The sequence below is a fragment of the Heptranchias perlo genome, chromosome 15 (genome assembly GCF_035084215.1).
Source record: "Heptranchias perlo isolate sHepPer1 chromosome 15, sHepPer1.hap1, whole genome shotgun sequence".
NCBI classification, from domain to species: Eukaryota; Metazoa; Chordata; class Chondrichthyes; order Hexanchiformes; family Hexanchidae; genus Heptranchias; species Heptranchias perlo.
The window spans coordinates 58,717,655-58,739,062 of record NC_090339.1 but is presented as its reverse complement, the minus strand read 5'-3'; the positions used below and the strand labels follow the sequence as shown (position 1 = coordinate 58,739,062).

General features: G+C 45.4%; 1 protein-coding gene and 1 long non-coding RNA gene across 6 annotated transcripts in view; one reads left to right on the top strand and one right to left on the bottom strand.

Annotated features, from left to right (window-relative positions):
- The window catches only part of aff2 (AF4/FMR2 family, member 2), a 384,792-nt gene that overhangs the window by 271,995 nt on the left and 91,389 nt on the right, over window positions 1-21,408 (top strand). For all 5 annotated transcript variants that reach the window (XM_067997310.1, XM_067997309.1, XM_067997311.1 and 2 more), the window contains one exon: window positions 1,499-1,533. In XM_067997310.1, the coding sequence (XP_067853411.1) occupies window positions 1,499-1,533 (35 nt within the window). The remainder of the gene's footprint in view (window positions 1-1,498; window positions 1,534-21,408) is intronic.
- On the bottom strand, window positions 8,683-11,679 carry LOC137333142 (uncharacterized). Its single transcript, XR_010965805.1, has 2 exons — window positions 11,162-11,679; window positions 8,683-10,820 (listed from the first exon to the last, which is right to left on the bottom strand). It is a non-coding gene; the product is annotated as an uncharacterized lncRNA (long non-coding RNA).

The following is a 21,408-nucleotide window of genomic DNA, read 5'->3' as shown; positions in this document are numbered from 1 at the left end:
ATACCCATCTTACCCATGTAACTGTCCAAATGCTTTTTGAAAGACAAAATTGTACCCGCCTCTACTACTGCCTCTGGCAGCTCGTTCCAGACACTCACCACCCTTTGAGTGAAAAAATTGCCGCTCTGGACCCTTTTGTATCTCTCCCCTCTCACCTTAAATCTATGTCCCCTCATTATAGACTCCCCTACCTTTGGGAAAAGATTTTGACTATCTACCTTATCTATGCCCCTCATTATTTTATAGACTTCTATAAGATCACCATGCACGCGCACATTCCACACCGTTGCCCGCCAGATTGCTAAAGGCTGAAGTATAGGCGTCCAGGGCCCGCGCCTGAAACAGGCATTAGGCCTTTTGCATATACAAATAGTGTGCCTAACGCCTGTTTTGGGACCCCTTCCCGAAATTGGGCCGCCCTGAACGCAGCCAGTGCTGGGGGTGCTGCGTTCAGAATAACCAAGTCTAACCGGCAGTCCTGGATCCAATTGAATGGCGGAACAGGCTCGAGAGGCTGAATGGCCTCTTCCTGTTCCTATGTTCCTAACCCACAATTCCAGCTAGCCCCAGTTAGGGAGAGTTAGGGATGACACTGCCAGGTGTGCTCTGAAGCAGAATGTATACACTGTACAAACAGTGTAAACTGGTGCATCTTTGATTAAAAGACTGCTAACTGTTGTTCCAATCTTCCACTAACAAGATCACCACAAAGCACCACATAAAACAATGCCTCAGCTTGAATGACATGCCACACCAATTACAGAGTCCGAGGCGATTACCAGAACTTTGATTGGGTAATTTCTGCTTTTCTGTCTATAAGACGTTTTAATTCCTTTCGGTCATTCTTGTCCCAAATACTACTTGTCGAACGACTGTCGTGGTGCATGAGATAATAGGAGAGCAGCTCTAAATGGTCAGGTTTATCACTGGCTAATTACTGCACAAAGTAACTACTGCCGTCAAGAGCTGAGCAGTAAACATTAAGCAGCAAGCAAGGTTTATTTTAATGAATTGAGCTTTCTGGAAGGACCCCACACAAACTCTGCCTGATAATTCCATATTAATACAATAAGGATTATTGTTTCTGTAAATTCCAACAAATGTCCTCCCGCTAAGAAACACTGCACTCCTCCTGTTGGGTTGATCTAATTTCCGTTTCAGCATTTTGCAATTATATCGCACAGCAGATTTGAATTTTGAATACATTACTCTGATTGGAACTCGTAACACAGTAGAATGAAAGCTAATTCGGCCCATTTATAATAAATGCAGTGCTTGCAATGAGAAAAGCGCAGCAGTCACTGGGATGTTCAGTTGGCTTAACAATGATATTTAGAAGAAGTTAAATGTCATGCTTCTTCTGATTATCCTGTGCTTGGGAGCATGCTAGGCTGCTGGAGACTGCTAAGTACTGAAGCACTAAATTACTAAAGCAGTCTCAACAAATGCTTATTTGTACTTATTTTTCCTCAGCTAATGCTTTTATTTGTACTTACAGGCCGAGAAAACAAAGATTCGACCAATTGCTGTGAAGTAAGTTTATTTTTAACAAACTTCTTTTTAATGTCGCTGTGTTTTCTATTTGTGATCAATAAACGAGCGCTGAAATATTTGTTATGTTAGAGGTGGGGGGCAGTGGGGGTGATATTTATGTTCTTAAGCCATTCAGGTAAGTGATTACACAAGCATGACATTGCAATCCACCCATTACTACCTAGAGGGCAAATGTTTTATGGTGGTCATAAATTATCCAATTCGATTCAATACAATTTGTGCTTTGTTCCAAGTAACACTGTTTCAGCATATTTATTCACTGACTGCAGCAAATCTGAAAGCGATTCTGTTGTTCTTTTTAAATGAGCTGTAACAAATATAAAAATAATAATCTTCAGGGCCCCGATAAGTAAACACACAAGTATAGGATGTGTCAGTGTCTCAGTGTTAATGTGACAAGGCTTTAAGTATAGAGTAAATTGCTCTAATAATCTTATTAGAAATTAAACTGGTGGTAGCCCAACACTCACCTACACTCGTTTTGTGACACTAGATGCCACAGTGAGAAGCATTGGCACTCTAGAAGGATGAGATAAAATGACCATAGAGTCTTCTTCACCTACAATCCTCTAATAATAATGACAAAGTGTATTTTGGCAGATTAATGAACTAGAAACTAACTGCCCTAGCACTGAAGTTAGCCTTCTCACTGTACACGTGAATTGGACAACAGGACGTTCCCAAATATATTTAAACAGATCTAAGTTGGCGCTCGGTATTAGTAAGTGGTGGGAGGGGCTTCACGAGGGGAATTCATATTTTAGATATTAATATCATAGAATCATACGGAACAGAAGGAGGTCATTCAGCCCATTATGCCTGTGCCGGCTCTTTGAAAGTGCGATCAAATTAGTCCCATTCCCCTGCTCTTTCCCTATAGCCCCTTAAATTTTTTCTCTTCAAATATTTACCCAATTCCCTTTTGAAAGTTATTATTGAATCTGCTCCCACCACCTTTTCAGGCTGAGCCATCCCGTGTTGGTCTCCCTCGTTGTTGCTGCAGAGTAGTCAATAGTTAGCACTGTTGGACCGTTACAGTGTTAAACTGGCTGGTCATTTTAATGGGTTCGGATACTCTCTGAGGTAAACAGTGGAAATAGTTCCCGAGGTCAATTAAAGGCAAATTATTGTTGTTTTTTGGAAGTTTCTTCAGATTGACATCTTCTTGGCTGCATCCCAGCTTATCTCAAGGTCAGCAAAAATGACCAGAAATGACTGGTTTCACTTCTCTTTTTGTGTACATATTTTTTTTAAGATTTCTCAGTTGGTTGGTGTTTTATTTTATCTGGAGTGTGACATCCTGAGTGCAAAAGACAATCTCAACTTTGCAGTTGTGATTCTGCGCCTCACGCTTGCATATCGCAAAAGGTTGAATTCATGTCAATATATTCACATTTTAAAAAATCCTCTCGTGTAGTTTCCCAGGAGGTCATTTTGACTTTGTGAGATAGTGTATAAAACGAGTGATACTGAGTCGGCAGCCTGTTTTACATCTCTCCCGGTTTTTATTTCCATTGGCTTCAATATATTTGACCATTTCACGTGTGTCGTATGAAAACCATCATACAACACAAAGCCAAAATTACCCCCCCCCCCCCCACCACACTTTGTCTGTATCTTGCTTTGATAGACCAAAATGTTATGTAGCTCAACCTCGGCTCATGAGTGTGACGAAATAAATTGGAATTGCACTGAGCTTATCCTTGAAGATTCATGTATTTTTATTGTCTGTAAGCATCTGGATTAAAGCAAGCGCAGCAGCAAAGATAAAAGGTTGGTTGTTGGACAGGAAACAAAGAGTAGGGTTAAATGGGTGTTGGAAGTGATGTACTCCAGGGGTCAGTTCAGGTCCACTTTTGTTCTCGGTATAAGCAGATGATTTGAACTTGGGCAAAGGGAACACAGTCTTGAAACTGGCTGAACCGCAAAAATAGGAGGATTGGCAAACAGCGAGGAGGACAGTAGGAGACTTTAGGAAGACATAGACAGTTTATTGGAATGGGCAAATGTACGGAGTCGCACAACACCAGGTTATAGTCCAACAGCTTTATTTGAAATCACAAGCTTTCAGAGCTTTGCTCCTTCGTCAGGTGAAGTGAGGATGAGTTGCATAAAGGCACAGCATATATAGTCAGAGAACAATGCCTGGTGATTACAGATAATCTTTCTAACTGCCCTTTATCGCACCTCGGCAGACAGATAATCACAGCAATCCAAGGAGTGTTCAAACAGGTTAGTCAGGGAAACATTACATCCAAGAATACTGAGGTGGGGTCACTAGGGGTCAAATGTAGCAGATGCTGGGGTCTGTTTTTTGTGATGTTGGTTGAGGGATAAATATTGGTCAGGCAGCCCACTCCCTGTAGAGTATTGAAACTTTATTAAAGGAAGATAGGAACAGGAGTAGGCCATTTAGCCCCTCGAGTCTGTTCCGCCATTCATTGAGCTCATGATTGATCTGTGACCTAGCTCCATATACCTGCCTTAGCCCCATATCCCTTAATACCTTTGGCTGACAAAAATCCATCAATCTCACATTTAAAGTTAACAATTAAGCTAGCATCAACTGCCATTTGCAGAAGAGCGTTCCAAACTTCGACCACCCTTTGCGTGTAGACGCCCTTTCTAACTTCACTCCTGCAAGTCCTGGCTCTAATTTTTAGGTTATATCCCCTAGTCCTAGTATTCAACAATAGGAGACCTCCAAAAACAGGTACAAATGCATCAACAGCCTGAAGCAATAACCCAGCAACTACCCTTTAACTTCTGCATGATCCCTTTAAATAGCACTGGTGGGGGGTCTTCTATGCTGTTTAAGACCTGTTCAGCTGTGCGAGATTTGGCTGGAGCGTTAAGTTCCAAAATCGCATCTGTCCCTTTAAATCAGCGTTGCACACTGATCGACCGCATATTCTCCCTACTTTATACGCTGCTGGCATTCATTATCTGCGCATGTGTGAACGCCGTTACCAATATGGCATCCGGCGCAATCACGCTAGAAATGTGCGTGCGCATTCCGGACGCTATTTTGGGTCCTTAGGAGTCCGCATAGCACCTACACAACGGGCACTATGCGGCCCAATTTAGACCCAGATAAATGTGTACAAAATATTTTTTAGGCAACAGTTAGAGTACTAATGTGCGGTTTTGGGTGCCATATTGTAGCAAGCACATTAAAGCCATACATATACGGTGCAACATAGGATGATGCCAGAGTGGGAAGCTTTCATTGTGAGGAGGGACTTGAGATACTGGGGCTATTTCCACCGAAGCAGAAAAGACTAAGAGGAGATTTATCAAAGATTTTTAAAACGATGAAGAGTTTGGATAGAGTGAGCAGGGAAAAGACTATTTCCTCTGGTTGGGGAGTCAGTGATGAGGGGTCGGCAATTTAAAATTGTCACTAAGAGAGTGAGGAGACAAGTTAAGAGAAATGTCTTTAGGCAGAGGGCTGTTAGGGGATGAAATGCTGTGGCACGGAGAGTAATTAAGGCATCTTTTAAGGAAAAATTAGATAAATATGTGAAGCATATAAAAGTACAGGGCTATGGTGAGAGAGTGGGGCAGTGCGAATAGTTTTGGATTGCTTTAACAAAGGGCTGGCACAGACACGATGGGCTGACTGGCCTGATTCTATGCTGTAAACATCCATTGCTCATACAGTAGAAGATTGTTAGAGAGAATCCTGTCCATATAGAGATTAGCCAAGCAGTCAGGGTTCAGCAGAGCTGAGGGACTGACCTGTTATCATGAAATGGAACTTCCATTAATGAGGTTATAATTCAAACATTGCTGATTTATTAAGTACATAAATAGTTAATAACGTTTCCCAATCAAGTTTGGCTGATTCCCAAGATCCAGGGTCTACTCCTGGGTCAATTAAACTTTAATCTTGAGCTCAGTTTTGAAAATATAATGACATGTAGACCGTGTACATGGTTGCCAGGTTACAGAATAGATGCATTCTGCCTTTTGAGACTATTGATTCCACAGAGTCTCAGTTATCAGACCGAGCTATTCCGGATTGGTTGCAGGTGACATAATGGCGTGCCAATGAAATAATTCCAGTTCACAACTTTAAACAATAAACGAGAGAGAATGAGGAAACCAATTCTTAAAGCTTTCACTGTTCCTGACCAATATATTTATAGGAGATTTTAATCAGATCAAGTTGGGAATTCTGTGGTGTTATATGTGTTAAAGGTTGAGGGTTCACACTTGTGATTGACTGCTGGTGAGTCGCTGATCTGAGAGAGAGAGAGAGAGAAAGAAAGGACTTACATTCATGTAGTGCTTTTTACTACCTCCGCACGTCCCAAAGCGCTTTCCAGCCGACGAACTGCTTTTGAAGTGTAGCCACTGTTGTAATGTAGGAAACGCGGCAGCCAATTTACGCACAGCAAGATCCCACAAACAGCAATGAAATAAATGACCAGATAATGGGCGCTAAATTGAGCCGTGTAGCGCCCATTATCTGGTCATTTATTTCATGATGGCGTCTTGGATGCGCACACACGTTTCCTGCGTGACGGGCGCCAGACGCCATCTTGGTATAGGTGTTAGCGCACTAACCCCAAACGCTGGAAGCATGTAAAGTAGGGAGAAAATGGCTGCAATCAGTTTGCAACGCTGATTTAAAGTGATACACACAATTTTGGACCTTAACGCTCAACTCCACGCACAGTCTTATTCCCGACCATCTAAACCTTTCTAACAGTGCCTGAAGGACCCCCCTACCGGCGCTATTTAAAGGGCCATGCAGGTGTTGTGAGTTAGTTGCTGGATTATTGCTTCTGGCTGCTGGAGGAGTAGGAAGTGTTTTTTGAAGCTCCCTATTCTTATTCAGAGTTCCTACACTACTTTTGAGAGTGCTTTGGCAGGTATTGCCTTACGGGTCGGGAAACTACAACCCTGGTGGAACAACATTCCTGGCAACCATGGGCGGTCTGCTAGGGCTCCCGTTGGGCATTGAGCATGACTGGGAGCATGCAGAGAGGCCACGCCTAGCAGAGGAGACGGAGGACGAGGAGGCGCAGGGCACTGAGCAGGAGGCCCTACCCAACGAGGGCCTTCAGGGATCAATTCTCTTACCTCAACATGACCGAGGAGGATTGCATCCGACGCCTGAGGTTCACCAAGGAAGCCGTCACCGAGATCTGTCACCTGGTGCGGCCACAACTGCAGCCTCAGAGCAGGGCGAGGACAGCATTGCCTGTGACTGTGAAAGTCACCGTGGTGCTGAATTTCTACGGCTCAGGAGCATTTCAGGCCTCTGCTGGCGACATGTGCAACATCTCGCAGTATGCAGTGCACTGCTGCATAAGGGAGGTCACAGACGCACTGTACCACATGAGGAACAGGTTCATCACCTTTCCTCTCGACAGAGACAATCAGAACGAGCGAGCACGGGGGTTCGCCCGCATTGCTGGCTTCCCCATGGTGCAGGATTCCATGGACTGGACACATACTGCCCTGCGTGCCCCGCACATCAACTCGGCTCTCTTCGTCAACGGAAAGGGCTTCCACTTCCTCAACGTACAGCTGGTGTGCGACCACATGCATCGTATCTTGGAGGTCGATGCCCGCTACCCTGGGAGCAGTCACTACGTCTTCGTCATGCGGCAGTCCAACGTGCCAGCTATCTTTCATCCAACTCGGCAAGTCAGAGGCTGGCTAGTGGGCGACAAGGGCTATCTCCTCACGACGTGGCTCATGACACCGGTCAGGAATCCACGCACACGTGCACAGCAGGCCTATAATGAGAGCCATGCTGCCACACGCAACATCGTGGAGCACACCATAGGCCTCCTCAAACAACGCTTTGGCTGTCTGGAGGAGCCCTGCAGTACTCCCCTGAGCGGGTGGGCAGATTCGTGGTGGTCTGCTGCATGCTGCACAACCTCGCCATCATGAGGGACCAGCCTTTGCCACCAATGACTGCAGAAGATCCTGAGCCAGAGGTGGAGGAGGAAGCGGCGGAGGTGCAGGAGGAGGAAGAGGCTGAGGAGGAGCAGGAGGAAGGGGTGGAGCCGGAAGAGGAGGTGGAGGAGGACGCAAGGGTGCAGCAGGAACCACACGCCTTGTCTGCAAGGGCTGTGCGTGCTCGTCTGATCTGTGCCCGGTATTAATAATTGGAACTACATCCCCCAACTCACCAACAGTCCTACATTCCCCACCTTTCCCCTCCCACAAGACAATCAAATCGCCTTCCATCACATTACACATTGGTGTCCCTCTCAGCTCATTGCATGAATAAAAACCACCACCAAATGCAAAAGCAAACTCTCATTTATGGATTAATAAATTAAAATATGCAAACATAACAGAACTATTCACCCTTGTGCATTCCCTCAGTGCCTGTTGTCCGTGTGCCTTTACCTATCCTAGTGCTCCTACGAGGCGCTTCCCCAGTGGCTCGAGCATGGGTAGTGGGCGGCTGCTGGCTTTCGATGGAGGAACGTCCAGATGGCCTTGGAGGACGACCTCGAGCAGCTCTGGGCCTGGAGGGCCCGGCTTCAGACTGCACCATCTCAGCATGGGCTGCAGCAGTCTGGCCTGGCTGGCCGACAGGCAACAACAGGGGCGCTGGCGGAGGGGCAGGGGTGGGATCAGGAATGCTGTCGTCCTGAGAGAGGACAGCAAGTCCGACTGCCATTTTACCCAGCGAATGGTGTGTACTACAGAGACAAAGGCGAGAATCTAAAACAATTTGCAATAAGAAAATAGGAAAATATGGGATTATTGATTATTCTGTTGTACTAAACACGCACAGTACTGTGACGTGCTGAGACATGGATTTGAACCATGATGTCTTGCAGAACTAAATGGAAGGAGGCTATTATCACAGAGAGAGAAAGGGAAAGTCAGAGGGGAACTCAATGGCAGCACCCCTCCCCCCTCATGCCCACCCACTCCTTGCTCTTGGTAAAGAGAGGATGTTATCTGGCATCAGTCTCTTGGCTGAGGAACGGTTAATGGTGGCTGGGGGAAGGGTGAAATATGGGCAGAATATATAAATATAAAAGTGCTGAGGATAAAAATTAAATAAAGAGAAATATAATTCAGTATTAGAGGCATTAAAATGAACAATTCTAATTTCAGACAGTCAAATACCTTGCACACTTCAAGTAATACAAACATTTGTGTTTATTACTACTTAAATATGATTAAATATTTCATTAATGGTTGTAATTTATTATCATAAGATGCGAAGCTACGTGTTACAATCGTAGACTGTAGGATTATATTGTGCCAGGGATCATTCCTTTGAGGTCTCTGCAATCTTGCTAGCTTGCTATGCTATGCTTGCTAGTCAGATAATGACATTTGTGGAAACACAGTCGTACCTGATATACTTAACTAGCAAGTAAGTCAAATGCCTAAACACCAGAGCAATAACCAAATCAACTGATGGAATATCACTGTATCTGGTACAAAAGCATTTAGCAAAGACCAACACCTTTGGTAAATGATAGTCTTAAAAATTAAAAGCAAATAAGATCGAGCATTATGGTAATCATTGGAGGAATCTAGTATTCAGTTTTCTCCTACACATTTTGAGACGCGACTTATTCATTCTGAAATGTTGCCATGGGATATTAGGTTACGAACACTTAACCCATTTTAAATAGACTTTATTTAAAATCATTTTACATGGGTTAGCACCTCCACTAAAATAGTGGAGAGGGGAATTTCAGATGAACACGTTAAGCACTGATACACAAAGCCCACGGCATAATTTCATTGTATCTCTGTACTTTTTCCCTCATTGCCCCCAAATTTTTACATCCCATAAATACTTCAGTTTCAATTCACAAGCATCGGCCAGTATACCTTCCAAAATAGCCATTCATTTCATTTTTTGAAATTACACCAACAACAACTACTTGCATTTATTTAGCGCTTATAGTGTAGATAAATGTCCCACAGTGCCTCACAGAGACGTAATCAGAAAGAAATGGACACAGAGCTATAGAAGGAGATGTCAAGGCATGACCGAATGCTTGGTCAGAGAGGTGGGTTTTAAAGGAAGAGAGGGAGGTGGAGAGGCAGAAGGGTTTAAGGAGGAAATTCTAGGTGTGGGGCCTAGATGGCTAAAGGTATGACCATCAATGGAAGAGCAAAGTGGGGGGGGGGGGGCGGAATGCACAAGAAGCTAGAGTCGCAGGGAATGGGGAGTTCTTGGGGAGTTGTAGGGCTGGAGTTACAGATGATGTGGAGATGCCGGTGATGGACTGGGGTTGACAATTGTAAACAATTTTACAACACCAAGTTATAGTCCAGCAATTTTATTTTAAATTCACAAGCTTTCGGAGGCTTCCTCCTTCCTCAGGTGAACGAAATGAAATCCTCGAAATGAAATCGCATTTATAATTCACAGAACAATGCTCGGTGATTACAGACAGTTTTTTCAACTGCCCGTTGCCAAGGCAATCAGTGTGCAGACAGACAGGTGTTACCTGCAAGGTCTCAGAATATACAAATCACCAAATTCGCTGCTGAAATCTTGGGGTTTGTGGTAGAATTCCCGGAGCCTCATTCTCCTGATGAATTCCTCTGTGTCCGCCGCGAGACTAGTGGGGTCCATTTTGGTAGTGGGGCAGAAATTGAGCCCTCGGCTGAGAACTTCGATTTCGTCTGGTTGAAGGGTGTGGTCGGACAAATTGACGATAGACTTCCCTGTGGTTGCAACCGTGGTACCAGGGGAAGCTTGGTCGATGCTGGTGGTGATGCCGAGTTTCTCAAGCTTCCTGCTCTTGGTTTCCATGTAGGCAGCGTAGTTCCGTTGCCTCGTCTGTTTGGCGGTATATCGTAGCTGGTCTGCTGTGTCCTGAGTACAGGTTGAGAGTATGGACTCTATCTTGGTTTCGAGGTTGTGGCGTCTGTGGCGTTTCGAGGTTGTGGAGTTACAGAGATAGAGAGGGGCGAGGGCCATGAAGGGATTTAAACACGAGGATGAGAATTTTAAATTGGAGGTGTTGTGTGGACTGGGAGCCAACGTAGGTCAGCAAGGTTAAGGGTGATGGGTGAGCGAGACTTGGTGCAGGATAGGATACAGGCAGCAGAGTTTTGGATGAACTGGAGTTCCCGGACCATGGAGGATGGGAGGTCACCCAGGAGAGCTTTGGAATAGTCAAGTCTTCTGCATGATCCCTGAACCGACTGAAGAAAATGTGCTGTGCTTGTACATTATCCATCACGTCATCTGGTCCTGTCTTCAGTTTATGTGCCGATATGTGGGCGCACTATGAATATTGGAGGTTAATCTGAAAGGAATCGTGGCAAAATATCATTAGCAGTAAACGTTTGAAAACATTTGGCAGACTTGCCGCTGGAGATGAATTAAAACCGATGCTTCAGATTTTCAGCACTAACCATATGTGTAGTATTATACACATATTAATGAAGAAAAATTATTATCAGGCCATATGTGATATTAAATTTTTATAAATCTAATTTGGCCAACAGCCATATGTGCTAATAAAATTCACTGAAATCTACTGCACTTTTGACATTTGCCAGAACCAAGTAAATAGTTACTTTTGTTGCTGAGGAATAAAGCCTCAGTTTTCACACTGTGGTATTGCAACAAAAAAGGAAGACTCACATTTATGTATCGCCTTTCATGACCTCAGGCTGTCCCAAAGCGCTTTACAGACGATTAAGTACCCTTGAAGTGTAGGCACTGCTGTAATGTAGGGAAACGCGGCAGCCAATTTGCGCACAGCAAGATCCCACAAACACCAATATGATAATGACCAGATCACCTGTTTGAGGGATAAATATTAGCCAGGACACTGGTGAGAACTCCCCTCCTCTTCTTCGAAATACTGCCGTGGGATATTTTATGTCCGCTTGTGAGGGCAGACGGGGCCTTGGATTAATGTCCTATCTGAAAGGTGGCACCTCCGACAGTGCAGCGCTCCCTCAGTATTGCACTGGACTGTCAGCCAAGTCTTTGGAGCGGGGCTTGAACCCATGACCTCCTGATTCGGAGGTGAGAGTGCTACCCACTGAGCCATGGCTGACGACTAACAGCTAACGATGGGCTGTATTTCTCAGCATGCAACACAGGCTCATTTTTCACTGATTTCGAGGTTTTTTTTTCTGGCTCAATCCAGAAGATCCTTTGATGAGGAAGTACACTGGGCTCTGTCCCTCCCGTGTTACCACTTGTGTTTACACAAGTGATGACGTTTGGCTTGCTGTGTCAAGGCTTCGGTTTGCTTTCTCTGCGCGTTGCCAACAATGAAGTCATGGCAGTTGAAAGATAAAGTGCCCACGTTAGCTAAACCTTTACAGACTGCTACACAAAGACCTGAGATTTGTCCCACTGTCAAAACACTGTTTACTTTGAATGTTTATTTTGAGGGAAATTATAAACTCCTAAACATTAGAAAAATACTTTTGACTATTAAATTTCATTTTGCATTCCTATTCACAACTGGCAGTAGTACAGAAATGGCAAGAAAAATGTATCTATTATGCAATTATGTCTATTAAGCAAATGGCATTAAAAGTTCATGTACTAAGCGTGCCCAGTAGTGATCTGAGCTGTAAATTTAAAAACTGAAGTCATAACCTTTCTCTAACAGCAGGTTTTCATTACTTGATAAATGGCGATTCAAATGGCCCAGCAGACTCATTGAGAACATGTCTATTGTATGGCAGTTGCAGGAATGAGGGCAATCCCTCAAACAACCGAAACAGCCATACTTCACCTATTTGTGAAAAACTAATTGTCCCTGCTCGCAAAGGGTCACTTGGTTAACTGCATGCAAATAAACTCTTGACTATTGCTTCTGCTCAAAGCGCTCATATCTGTTGGTCCACGTGATGAATAGCTGGCTCCACTGGTTAACAGTCATCGCCTATAAAGCAGCAAGTCCAATTGAAACTGGTCCTGCAAACCATCAGTCCTTCCATTAGGAGGCAGATGGAATGAATCAGTGACTGGGTGAATGTCCCATTAAGTTGATATGTCCATTGATCAATATCTTGCTCTGTACTGAAAATTAAAATTTACCTCCCATTGTGGAACTCTTCTGATGCCTCTGCGAGCTTGGATAATGAAGACCCTTCAGCCTGTTTGATCTCATACTTCCAGAATAGCGACCCCCCCCATCTTCCCATTACAGCATCTGGGAGATTCTTAAATTAGTCCAGTGTTCTTGCCTCAATCATTCTTTCAGTCAACTCGTTCCAGCTGTGGATCAGCCTCTGTGTTTCTTTTTTTTTATTTGTTCTTGGGATGTGGCCAATCCTGACAAGGTTGTGTATATATTGCCTCTCCCCAGTAACCCAGAGAAGCTGCTGGTGGGCCCACTTCTTGAGCTGCTGCATTCTTTGGGGGTAATAATTCACCCACATTGGTGTTAGGAAATCCCAGGATACTGGCCCAGCGACAGGATAGCGTGTAACTTGGAGAGGACCTTGAAGTCGATGACGGTGTTCTCACGACTTGCTGCTCTTGTCCTCAGTGGTAGAAGTCGCAGAGGGAGAGAGAGGTCGGGTTAGAGGTATCCTGTATTTTGTGGCTAGGGCATACCCGGGCAAACTTCTACAGTGTTGGATAGATGCAGTGTTATACCTGTATAGGAACAGGGTGACTAGGGGAGCAACTGGCTCTTGTGAACGGGTCTTCAGCACTACAGCCGAGATGTTGTCAGGGCCCATAGCCTTTTCTGTGTCCAATGCAGTTTACTGTTTTTTAATGTCATGTGGAGTGAACTGCCTTATCTGGACACTGGCATCTGTGATGGCGGAATCTTGGGAGGAAGCCAAATAGGATCATCCACTCGGCACTTTTAACTGAAAGCACTTGCAGACACTCAGCCTTCTCGCTTGCAAAATAGTCTGTCCTAACTTTGCCCTTTACCACCATGATTCCGTGCCCACTTATTCTACTGCCTTGGTGTGTCTGAACGTGTCTGAAGGTTGTTATTATTTTTTATTACCATTGACAAAAGAACATATTCAGGGTATTGTTTAACTTTAAGATCCCTCATTGTGTGTGTGCGTGCTTGCCTTATGAGGATGAGAATTCTTCTTTCCCCATTCCTTGGTCTCTCTGAGTCATACATCACCTATTGCAAACAGGGCAACAGTGCAACTTGCACTTTTATATATGGCCTTTAGCGAAATAAAACATCCCAAATCACTTCACAAGATGAAAATATAAGTGGACACTTATTTTTGGTGGGAGATGTGTTGGGATGGCGACCAAAGGCAAGATCAAGGAGGTAGGTTTTAAAGGAGCTTTTAAAGACTGGGAGGTAGGTAGCAAAGTAGAGGGGTTTGAGGACAGTTTTTCAGAGTCTTGGGGCCGACGCAGCTGAAGGCTTTGTGGCTGAAATTAAAGCAGAGCGAGGGGGGGATGAAAGGAGTGGAGAGCACAGGCTGGAAAATTGGGTTGAAGGAGATTACAGAAGGAGGGAGGGGAGAGGCCATGGAAGGACTGGGATTTAGTGAAGGCAGGTAGCTGCATCCAGGTCGTTGCCGAATCTCTTGATGACTCTGCCATTGGTTTTACCTCGACTTCCACCACCTGGCCTCCACGGCCCACCTGCCCACAGTGATGTGGCAGGCAATCTAAGCGTTAACTGTATTCATTTATATTCAACTTATTAATAAAACAAGGGGATCATCTAGTAGGCGACACTCCCACCATCAGCTCTAGGTAGTTGCAGTTGAAGGCACAGCTTTCCAATTCAGCTATAGCTCCTTCACCCCCCCCCCACCCCCTTCCCCCCCCCCTTCCCCCATTCCCCCGAGCACTCCTCACATCGAAAGATGTTAAATGAGCAGCACAGGCGAAAAATATTATGTCATTATTCCTCAAGAGTACAGGAACATACAGCTGCTGCAACTCTAATCTGATGAGGGTATAACAGTTACGAAGCATTAAAAATTTCATTGGAAAGGGTAATGCTGGGGGTCATTTCTTCAAACACACACCTGGAGCCAGGTGCTCGATGCCCACCAAAGATTACGTCAATGTTGTTGGAGCAGGAGCTTCACTTATTCCGCAGAGAGCATAAAATTATTCATTCTGCAATTTCCTCCGGCAGATTCCTTGATTTAGATGTATGCGTGCTATTAAAGGCCCTTGACATTGCTGTGTCAATTACTGTTGTTCTGACAACTGAACTTGGGATGTAGTCAATTTATTAACAAAAGGAGCTCTCAGATATCCTCCTACAGATTAAATTAATTCCCACTTTTACCATGGTTTGTTCTTTGTTTTGTAATACATTTTTACAAGCGATTTATGTGAAAGAGAATTTATGCCTGAGAATGTATTGTGAAAAATGACTTGGTTACCAGATAAATTAAACTAGAAACAAATAGTAGCTTCTTGACTCTTAAACTGAATACTTGCCGACTCAGTGATTAGATTGTGCCATCACTTATACAGACAGATTGAAGCTTCATGGTCAACTTTGGCTGGTCTTTCTCAGTTCTGTAGTAATTACTAACCACACTCCATCCATTAATTTTAATGGATGGAAAATCGTGGGCTGATTACATTGAATTTACAGCACAGAAACAGGCCATTCGGCCCAGTTGGTCTATATCGATGTTTATGCTCCACACGAGCCTCCTCCCACTCCATTTACTTCATCTCGCCCTGTTGACCTATCCTTCCATTCCTTTCTCCCTCATGTACTTATCTAGCTTCCCCCTAAATGCATCCATGCTATTTGCCTCAACTACTCCTTGTGGCAGCGAGTTCCATATTCTAACCACTCTCTGGGTAAAGAAGTTTCTCCTGAATTCCCTATTGGATTTATTAGTGACTATCTTATACTTATGGCCAGTAGTTTTGGACTCCCCCACAAGTGGAAACATCTTCTCTACGTCTACCCTATCAAACCCCTTCATAATTTCAAAGACCTCTATCAGGTCACCCCTCAGCCTTCGCTTTTCTAGAGAAAAGAGCCCCAGCCTATTCAGTCTTTCCTGGTGCTTGTACCTTCTCAATGGCCTGACGATCCCCAAAATGCAGCCGCTGCATGCGCTGCTCCCCCGCTGGGAGCACCGGATAACAGAATCACCACTCCTCATGTGCCTCGTGTGTTTAAGAGCAGCACCATTCGCTGATATTCAGCCCTGTGAAACCTAAATTGAGTTACAGCGGGGGTGATTTTCAACCACTGCCTGGATAGTAACGTAGCAGGGCAGATTGTCTGCCTGTTGTAGCAGCTGCTCGATCTTCATCCCGTTGAAATCAAAGGAATGAAAATCGGGGAAATTCTAAAACAGGCGGGCGATCAAATTCTCCAGCTTACCGCCCAGGCAGAGGGAAGTTGAGAATTAGCCCCAGTATGACAGTGGCATTATGGCATAAGTGCTCACCATACACCTTTACAGTGGCAGCTGTTATAGTTTGCTTTCCGCCCCCCCCCATCCCGCCCCCAACCCTTTAATCTCAGGCTGGCGATGGTTAGGAAGTTTGCATAAGCAAATCCGCATCCATTAAGATCTGAAACTTGCAATCTTATGTGTGGTGTGAATAGGATAATGTGCCCCAAAACTACAAAACTAACAAGTTGCCACAGTGTTAAAAAGAAAGAAAGACTTGCATTTATATAGTGCTTTTCATGACCTCAGGATGTCCCAAAGTGCTTTACAGCCAATGAAGTACTTTTGAAGTGTAGTCACTGTTATAATGTTGGAAACGCCAATTTGCACACAGCAAGGTCCCACTAAAAGCAATGTGACAATGATCAGATAATCTGTTTTAGTGGTGTTAGTTGAGGGATATGTGTTGTCCAAGACACCGGGGAGAACTCCCCTGCTCGTTGAAATTTTCTAGTGCCATGGCATCTTTTTACGTCCACCTAAGAAGGCAGACGGGGCCTCGGTTTAACATCTCCTCCGAAAGACGGCAACTCCAACAGTGCAGCACTCCCTCAGTACAGCACTAGAGCGTCAGCGTGGATTTTGTGCTCAGGTCTCTGGAGTGGGGCTTAGAACACACACGCCCTTCTGACTCAGAGGTGCGAATCATAGAATCATAGAATCATAGAAGTTACAACATGGAAACAGGCCCTTCGGCCCAACATGTCCATGTCGCCCAGTTTATACCACTAAGCTAGTCCCAATTGCCTGCACTTGGCCCATATCCCTCGATACCCATCTTACCCATGTAACTGTCCAAATGCTTTTTAAAAGACAAAAATTGTACCCGCCTCTACTACTGCCTCTGGCAGCTCGTTCCAGACACTCACCACCCTTTGAGTGAAAAAATTGCCCCTCTGGATCCTTTTGTATCTCTCCCCTCTCACCTTAAGTCTGTGCCCCCTCGTTATAGACTCCCCTACCTTTGGGAAAAGATTTTGACTATCGACCTTATCTATGCCCCTCATTATTTTATAGACTTCTATAAGATCACCCCTTAACCTCCTACTCTCCAGGGAATAAAGTCCCAGTCTGTCTAACCTCTCCCTGTAAGTCAAACCATCAAGTCCCGGTAGCATCCTAGTAAATCTTTTCTGCACTCTTTCTAGTTTAATAATATCCTTTCTATAATAGGGTGACCAGAACTGTACACAGTACTCCAAGTGTGGCCTCACCAATGCCCTGTACAACTTCAACAAGACATCCCAACTCCTGCATTCAATGTTCTGACCAATGAAACCAAGCATGCTGAATGCCTTCTTCACCACCCTATCCACCTGTGACTCCACTTTCAAGGAGCTATGAATCTGTACTCCTAGATCTCTTTGTTCTATAACTCTCCCCAACGCCCTACCATTAACGGAGTAGGTCCTGGCCCGATTCGATCTACCAAAATGCATCACCTCACATTTATCTAAATTAAACTCCATCTGCCATTCATCGGCCCACTGGCCCAATTTATCAAGATCCCGTTGCAATCCTAGATAACCTTCTTCACTGTCCACAATGCCACCAATCTTGGTGTCATCTGCAAACTTACTAACCATGCTTCCTAAATTCTCATCCAAATCATTAATATAAATAACAAATAACAGCGGACCCAGCACCGATCCCTGAGGCACACCGCTGGACACAGGCATCCAGTTTGAAAAACAACCCTCGACAACCACCCTCTGTCTTCTGTCGTCAAGCCAATTTTGTATCCAATTGGCTACCTCACCTTGGATCCCATGAGATTTAACCTTATGTAACAACCTACCATGCGGTACCTTGTCAAATGCTTTGCTGAAGTCCATGTAGACCACGTCTACTGCACAGCCCTCATCTATCTTCTTGGTTACCCCTTCAAAAAACTCAATCAAATTCGTGAGACATGATTTTCCTCTCACAAAACCATGCTGACTGTTCCTAATTAGTCCCTGCCTCTCCAAATGCCTGTAGATTCTGTCCCTCAGAATACCCTCTAACAACTTACCCACTACAGATGTCAGGCTCACTGGTCTGTAGTTCCCAGGCTTTTCCCTGCCGCCCTTCTTAAACAAAGGCACAACATTTGCTACCCTCCAATCTTCAGGCACCTCACCTGTAGCGGTGGATGATTCAAATATCTCTGCTAGGGGACCCGCAATTTCCTCCCTAACCTCCCATAACGTCCTGGGATACATTTCATCAGGTCCCGGAGATTTATCTACCTTGATGCGCGTTAAGACTTCCAGCACCTCCCTCTCTGTAATATGTACACTCCTCAAGACATCACTATTTATTTCCCCAAGTTCCCTAACATCCATGCCTTTCTCAACCGTAAATACCGATGTGAAATATTCATTCAGGATCTCACCCATCTCTTGTGGTTCCGCACATAGATGACCTTGTTGATCCTTAAGAGGCCCTACTCTCTCCCTAGTTACCCTTTTGCCCTTTATGTATTTGTAGAAGCTCTTTGGATTCACCTTTGCCTGATCTGCCAAAGCAATCTCATATCCCCTTTTTGCCCTCCTGATTTCTCTCTTAACTCTACTCCGGCAATCTCTATACTCTTCAAGGGATCCACTTGATCCCAGCTGCCTATGCATGTCATATGCCTCCTTCTTATTTTTGACGAGGGCCTCAATCTCCCGAGTCATCCAAGGTTCCCTACTTCTACCAGCCTTGCCCTTCACTTTATAAGGAATGTGCTTACCCTGAACCCTGGTTAACACACTTTTGAAAGCCTCCCACTTACCAGACGTCCCTTTGCCTGCCAACAGACTCTCCCAATCAACTTCTGAAAGTTCCTGTCTAATACCATCAAAATTGGCCTTTCCCCAATTTAGAATTTTAACTTTTGGGCCAGACCTATCCTTCTCCATAGCTATCTTAAAACTAATGGAATTATGATCACTGGTACCAAAGTGATCCCTCACTAACACTTCTGTCACCTGCCCTTCCTTATTTCCCAAGAGGAGGTCAAGTTTTGCCCCCTCTCTAGTCGGGCCATCCACATACTGAATGAGAAATTCCTCCTGAATACACTCAACAAATTTCTCTCCATCCAAGCCCCTAATGCTATGGCTGTCCCAGTCAATGTTGGGAAAGTTAAAGTCCCCTCCTATTACCACCCTATTTTTCTTGCAGCTGTCTGTAATCTCCTTACATATTTGCTCCTCAATTTCCCGTTGATTATTTGGGGGTCTGTAGTACAATCCTATCAAAGTGATCTCTCCCTTCTTATTTTTCAGTTCTACCCATATGGACTCAGTGGGCGAACCCTCGGATATATCCCCTCTCACTACTGCCGTGATGTTCTCCCTAATCAAGAACGCAACTCCCCCTCCTCTCTTACCTCCTGCTCTATCTTTCCTATAGCATCTGTACCCTGGAACATTGAGCTGCCAGTCCTGCCCCTCCCTTAGCCATGTTTCAGTAATAGCTATAACATCCCAGTCCCATGTACCCATCCATGCCCTGAGTTCATCTGCCTTGCCCATCAGACTTCTTGCATTGAAATAAATGCAGTTTAATCTAGACTTCCCTTGGTCTTTGCCCTGCTTTCTCAGACCATCTGTCCGGTCATGTTCTGTACACTCTCCCTTACTGCCTTTTGTTTCTGTCACCACTTTATTTCCCACTGACTTCCTGCATCGGTTCCCATCCCCCTGCCACATTAGTTTAAACCCTCCCCAACAGCACTGGCAAACACTCCCCCTAGGACATTGGTTCCAGTCCTGCCCAGATGCAGACCGTCCAATTTGTACTGGTCCCACCTCCCCCAGAACCGGTTCCAATGGCCCAGGAATTTGAATCCCTCCAGCTTGCACCATCTCTCAAGCCACGTATTCATCTTAGCTATCCTGTCATTCCTACTCTGACTAACCCGTGGCACTGGTAGCAATCCTGAGATTACTACCTTTGAGGTCCTACTCTTTAGTTTAACTCCTAACTCCCTAAATTCAGCTTGTAGGACCTCATCCTGTTTTTTACCTATATCGTTGGTGCCTATATGCACCACGACAACTGGCTGTTCACCCTCCCCCTCCAGAATGTCCTGCAGCCGCTCCGAGACATCCTTGACCCTTGCACCAGGGAGGCAACATACCATCCTGGAGTCTCGGTTGCGTCCGCAGAAACGCCTGTCTATTCCCCTTACAATCGAGTCCCCTATCACTATAGCTCTGCCACTCTTTTTCCTGCCCTCCTGTGCAGCAGAGCCAGCCACGGTGCCATGAACCTGGCCACTGCCACCTTCCCCTGGTGAGCCATCTCCGCCAACAGTATCCAAAACGGTATACCTGTTTTGGAGGGAGATGACCGCAGGGGACCCCTGCACTGCCTTCCTACTCTTCCTCTGTCTGTTGGTCACCCATTCACTATCTCCCTCAGTAATTTTTATCTGCGGTGTGACCAACTCACTGAACGTGCTATCCACGACTTTCTCAGCATCGCGGATGCTCCAAAGTGAGTCCATCCGCAGCTCCAGAGCCGTCAAGCGGTCAAACAATAGCTGCAGCTGGACACACTTCCCGCAGGTGAAGGAATCAGGGATACAGGAAGGAGCCCTGAATTCCCACATCCCACAAGAGGAACATGACACGGCGCTGGGATCTCCTGCCATGACTTAACCCTTAAATTAGCTTAAGAACAACTACAATGTCAAGAGAAAAAAAAAGGAAAGAAAAACTACTTACCACTCCCTTTAATGAGTTTACTCCTTTAAATTGTTCTCAATTTAGAGAATGTTAACTACACTCGGGACCTTGATTCACTACAAAATAAACGCTACTTCCTATAAGACCTGCAGACCTTCCCTTTCCTTTTACTTCAGTTACTGTAGATAAGGAGAAATACTCACCTGAACCTACTCACCAATCAGGTGCCTCCCCTGTGTCGCGTCCCGATCTGATTCCTGACGTCACTTCGAACTCGGTCGCAGCTCCGCTCGGCTCGGCTCCTCTCAGCGCTCTGAAATCCCGCCTTTTATCGGACGCTCCCTCCGCTCGGCTCGGCTCCTCTCAGCTGTTCTCAGCGCTCTGAAATCCCGCCTTTTATCGGACGCTCCCTCCGCTCGGCTCGGCTCCTCTCAGCGCTCTGAAATCCCGCCTTTTATCGGACGCTCCCTCCGCTCGGCTCGGCTCCTCTCAGCGCTCTGAAATCCCGCCTTTTATCGGACGCTCCCTCCGCTCGGCTCGGCTCCTCTCAGCGCTCTGAAATCCCACCTTTTATCGGACGCTCCCTCCGCTCGGCTCGGCTCCTCTCAGCTGTTCTCAGCGCTCTGAAATCCCGCCTTTTATCGGACGCTCCCTCCGCTCGGCTCGGCTCCTCTCAGCTGTTCTCAGCGCTCTGAAATCCCGCCTTTTATCGGACGCTCCCTCCGCCACGGCTGACAAGCAGCAAAGATCCATATGGGTTGTCCACTACATGCTCCTGTGAAGACAAGGGAGGAAATATTACACTATCAGGCCATAGTGCTCAGGC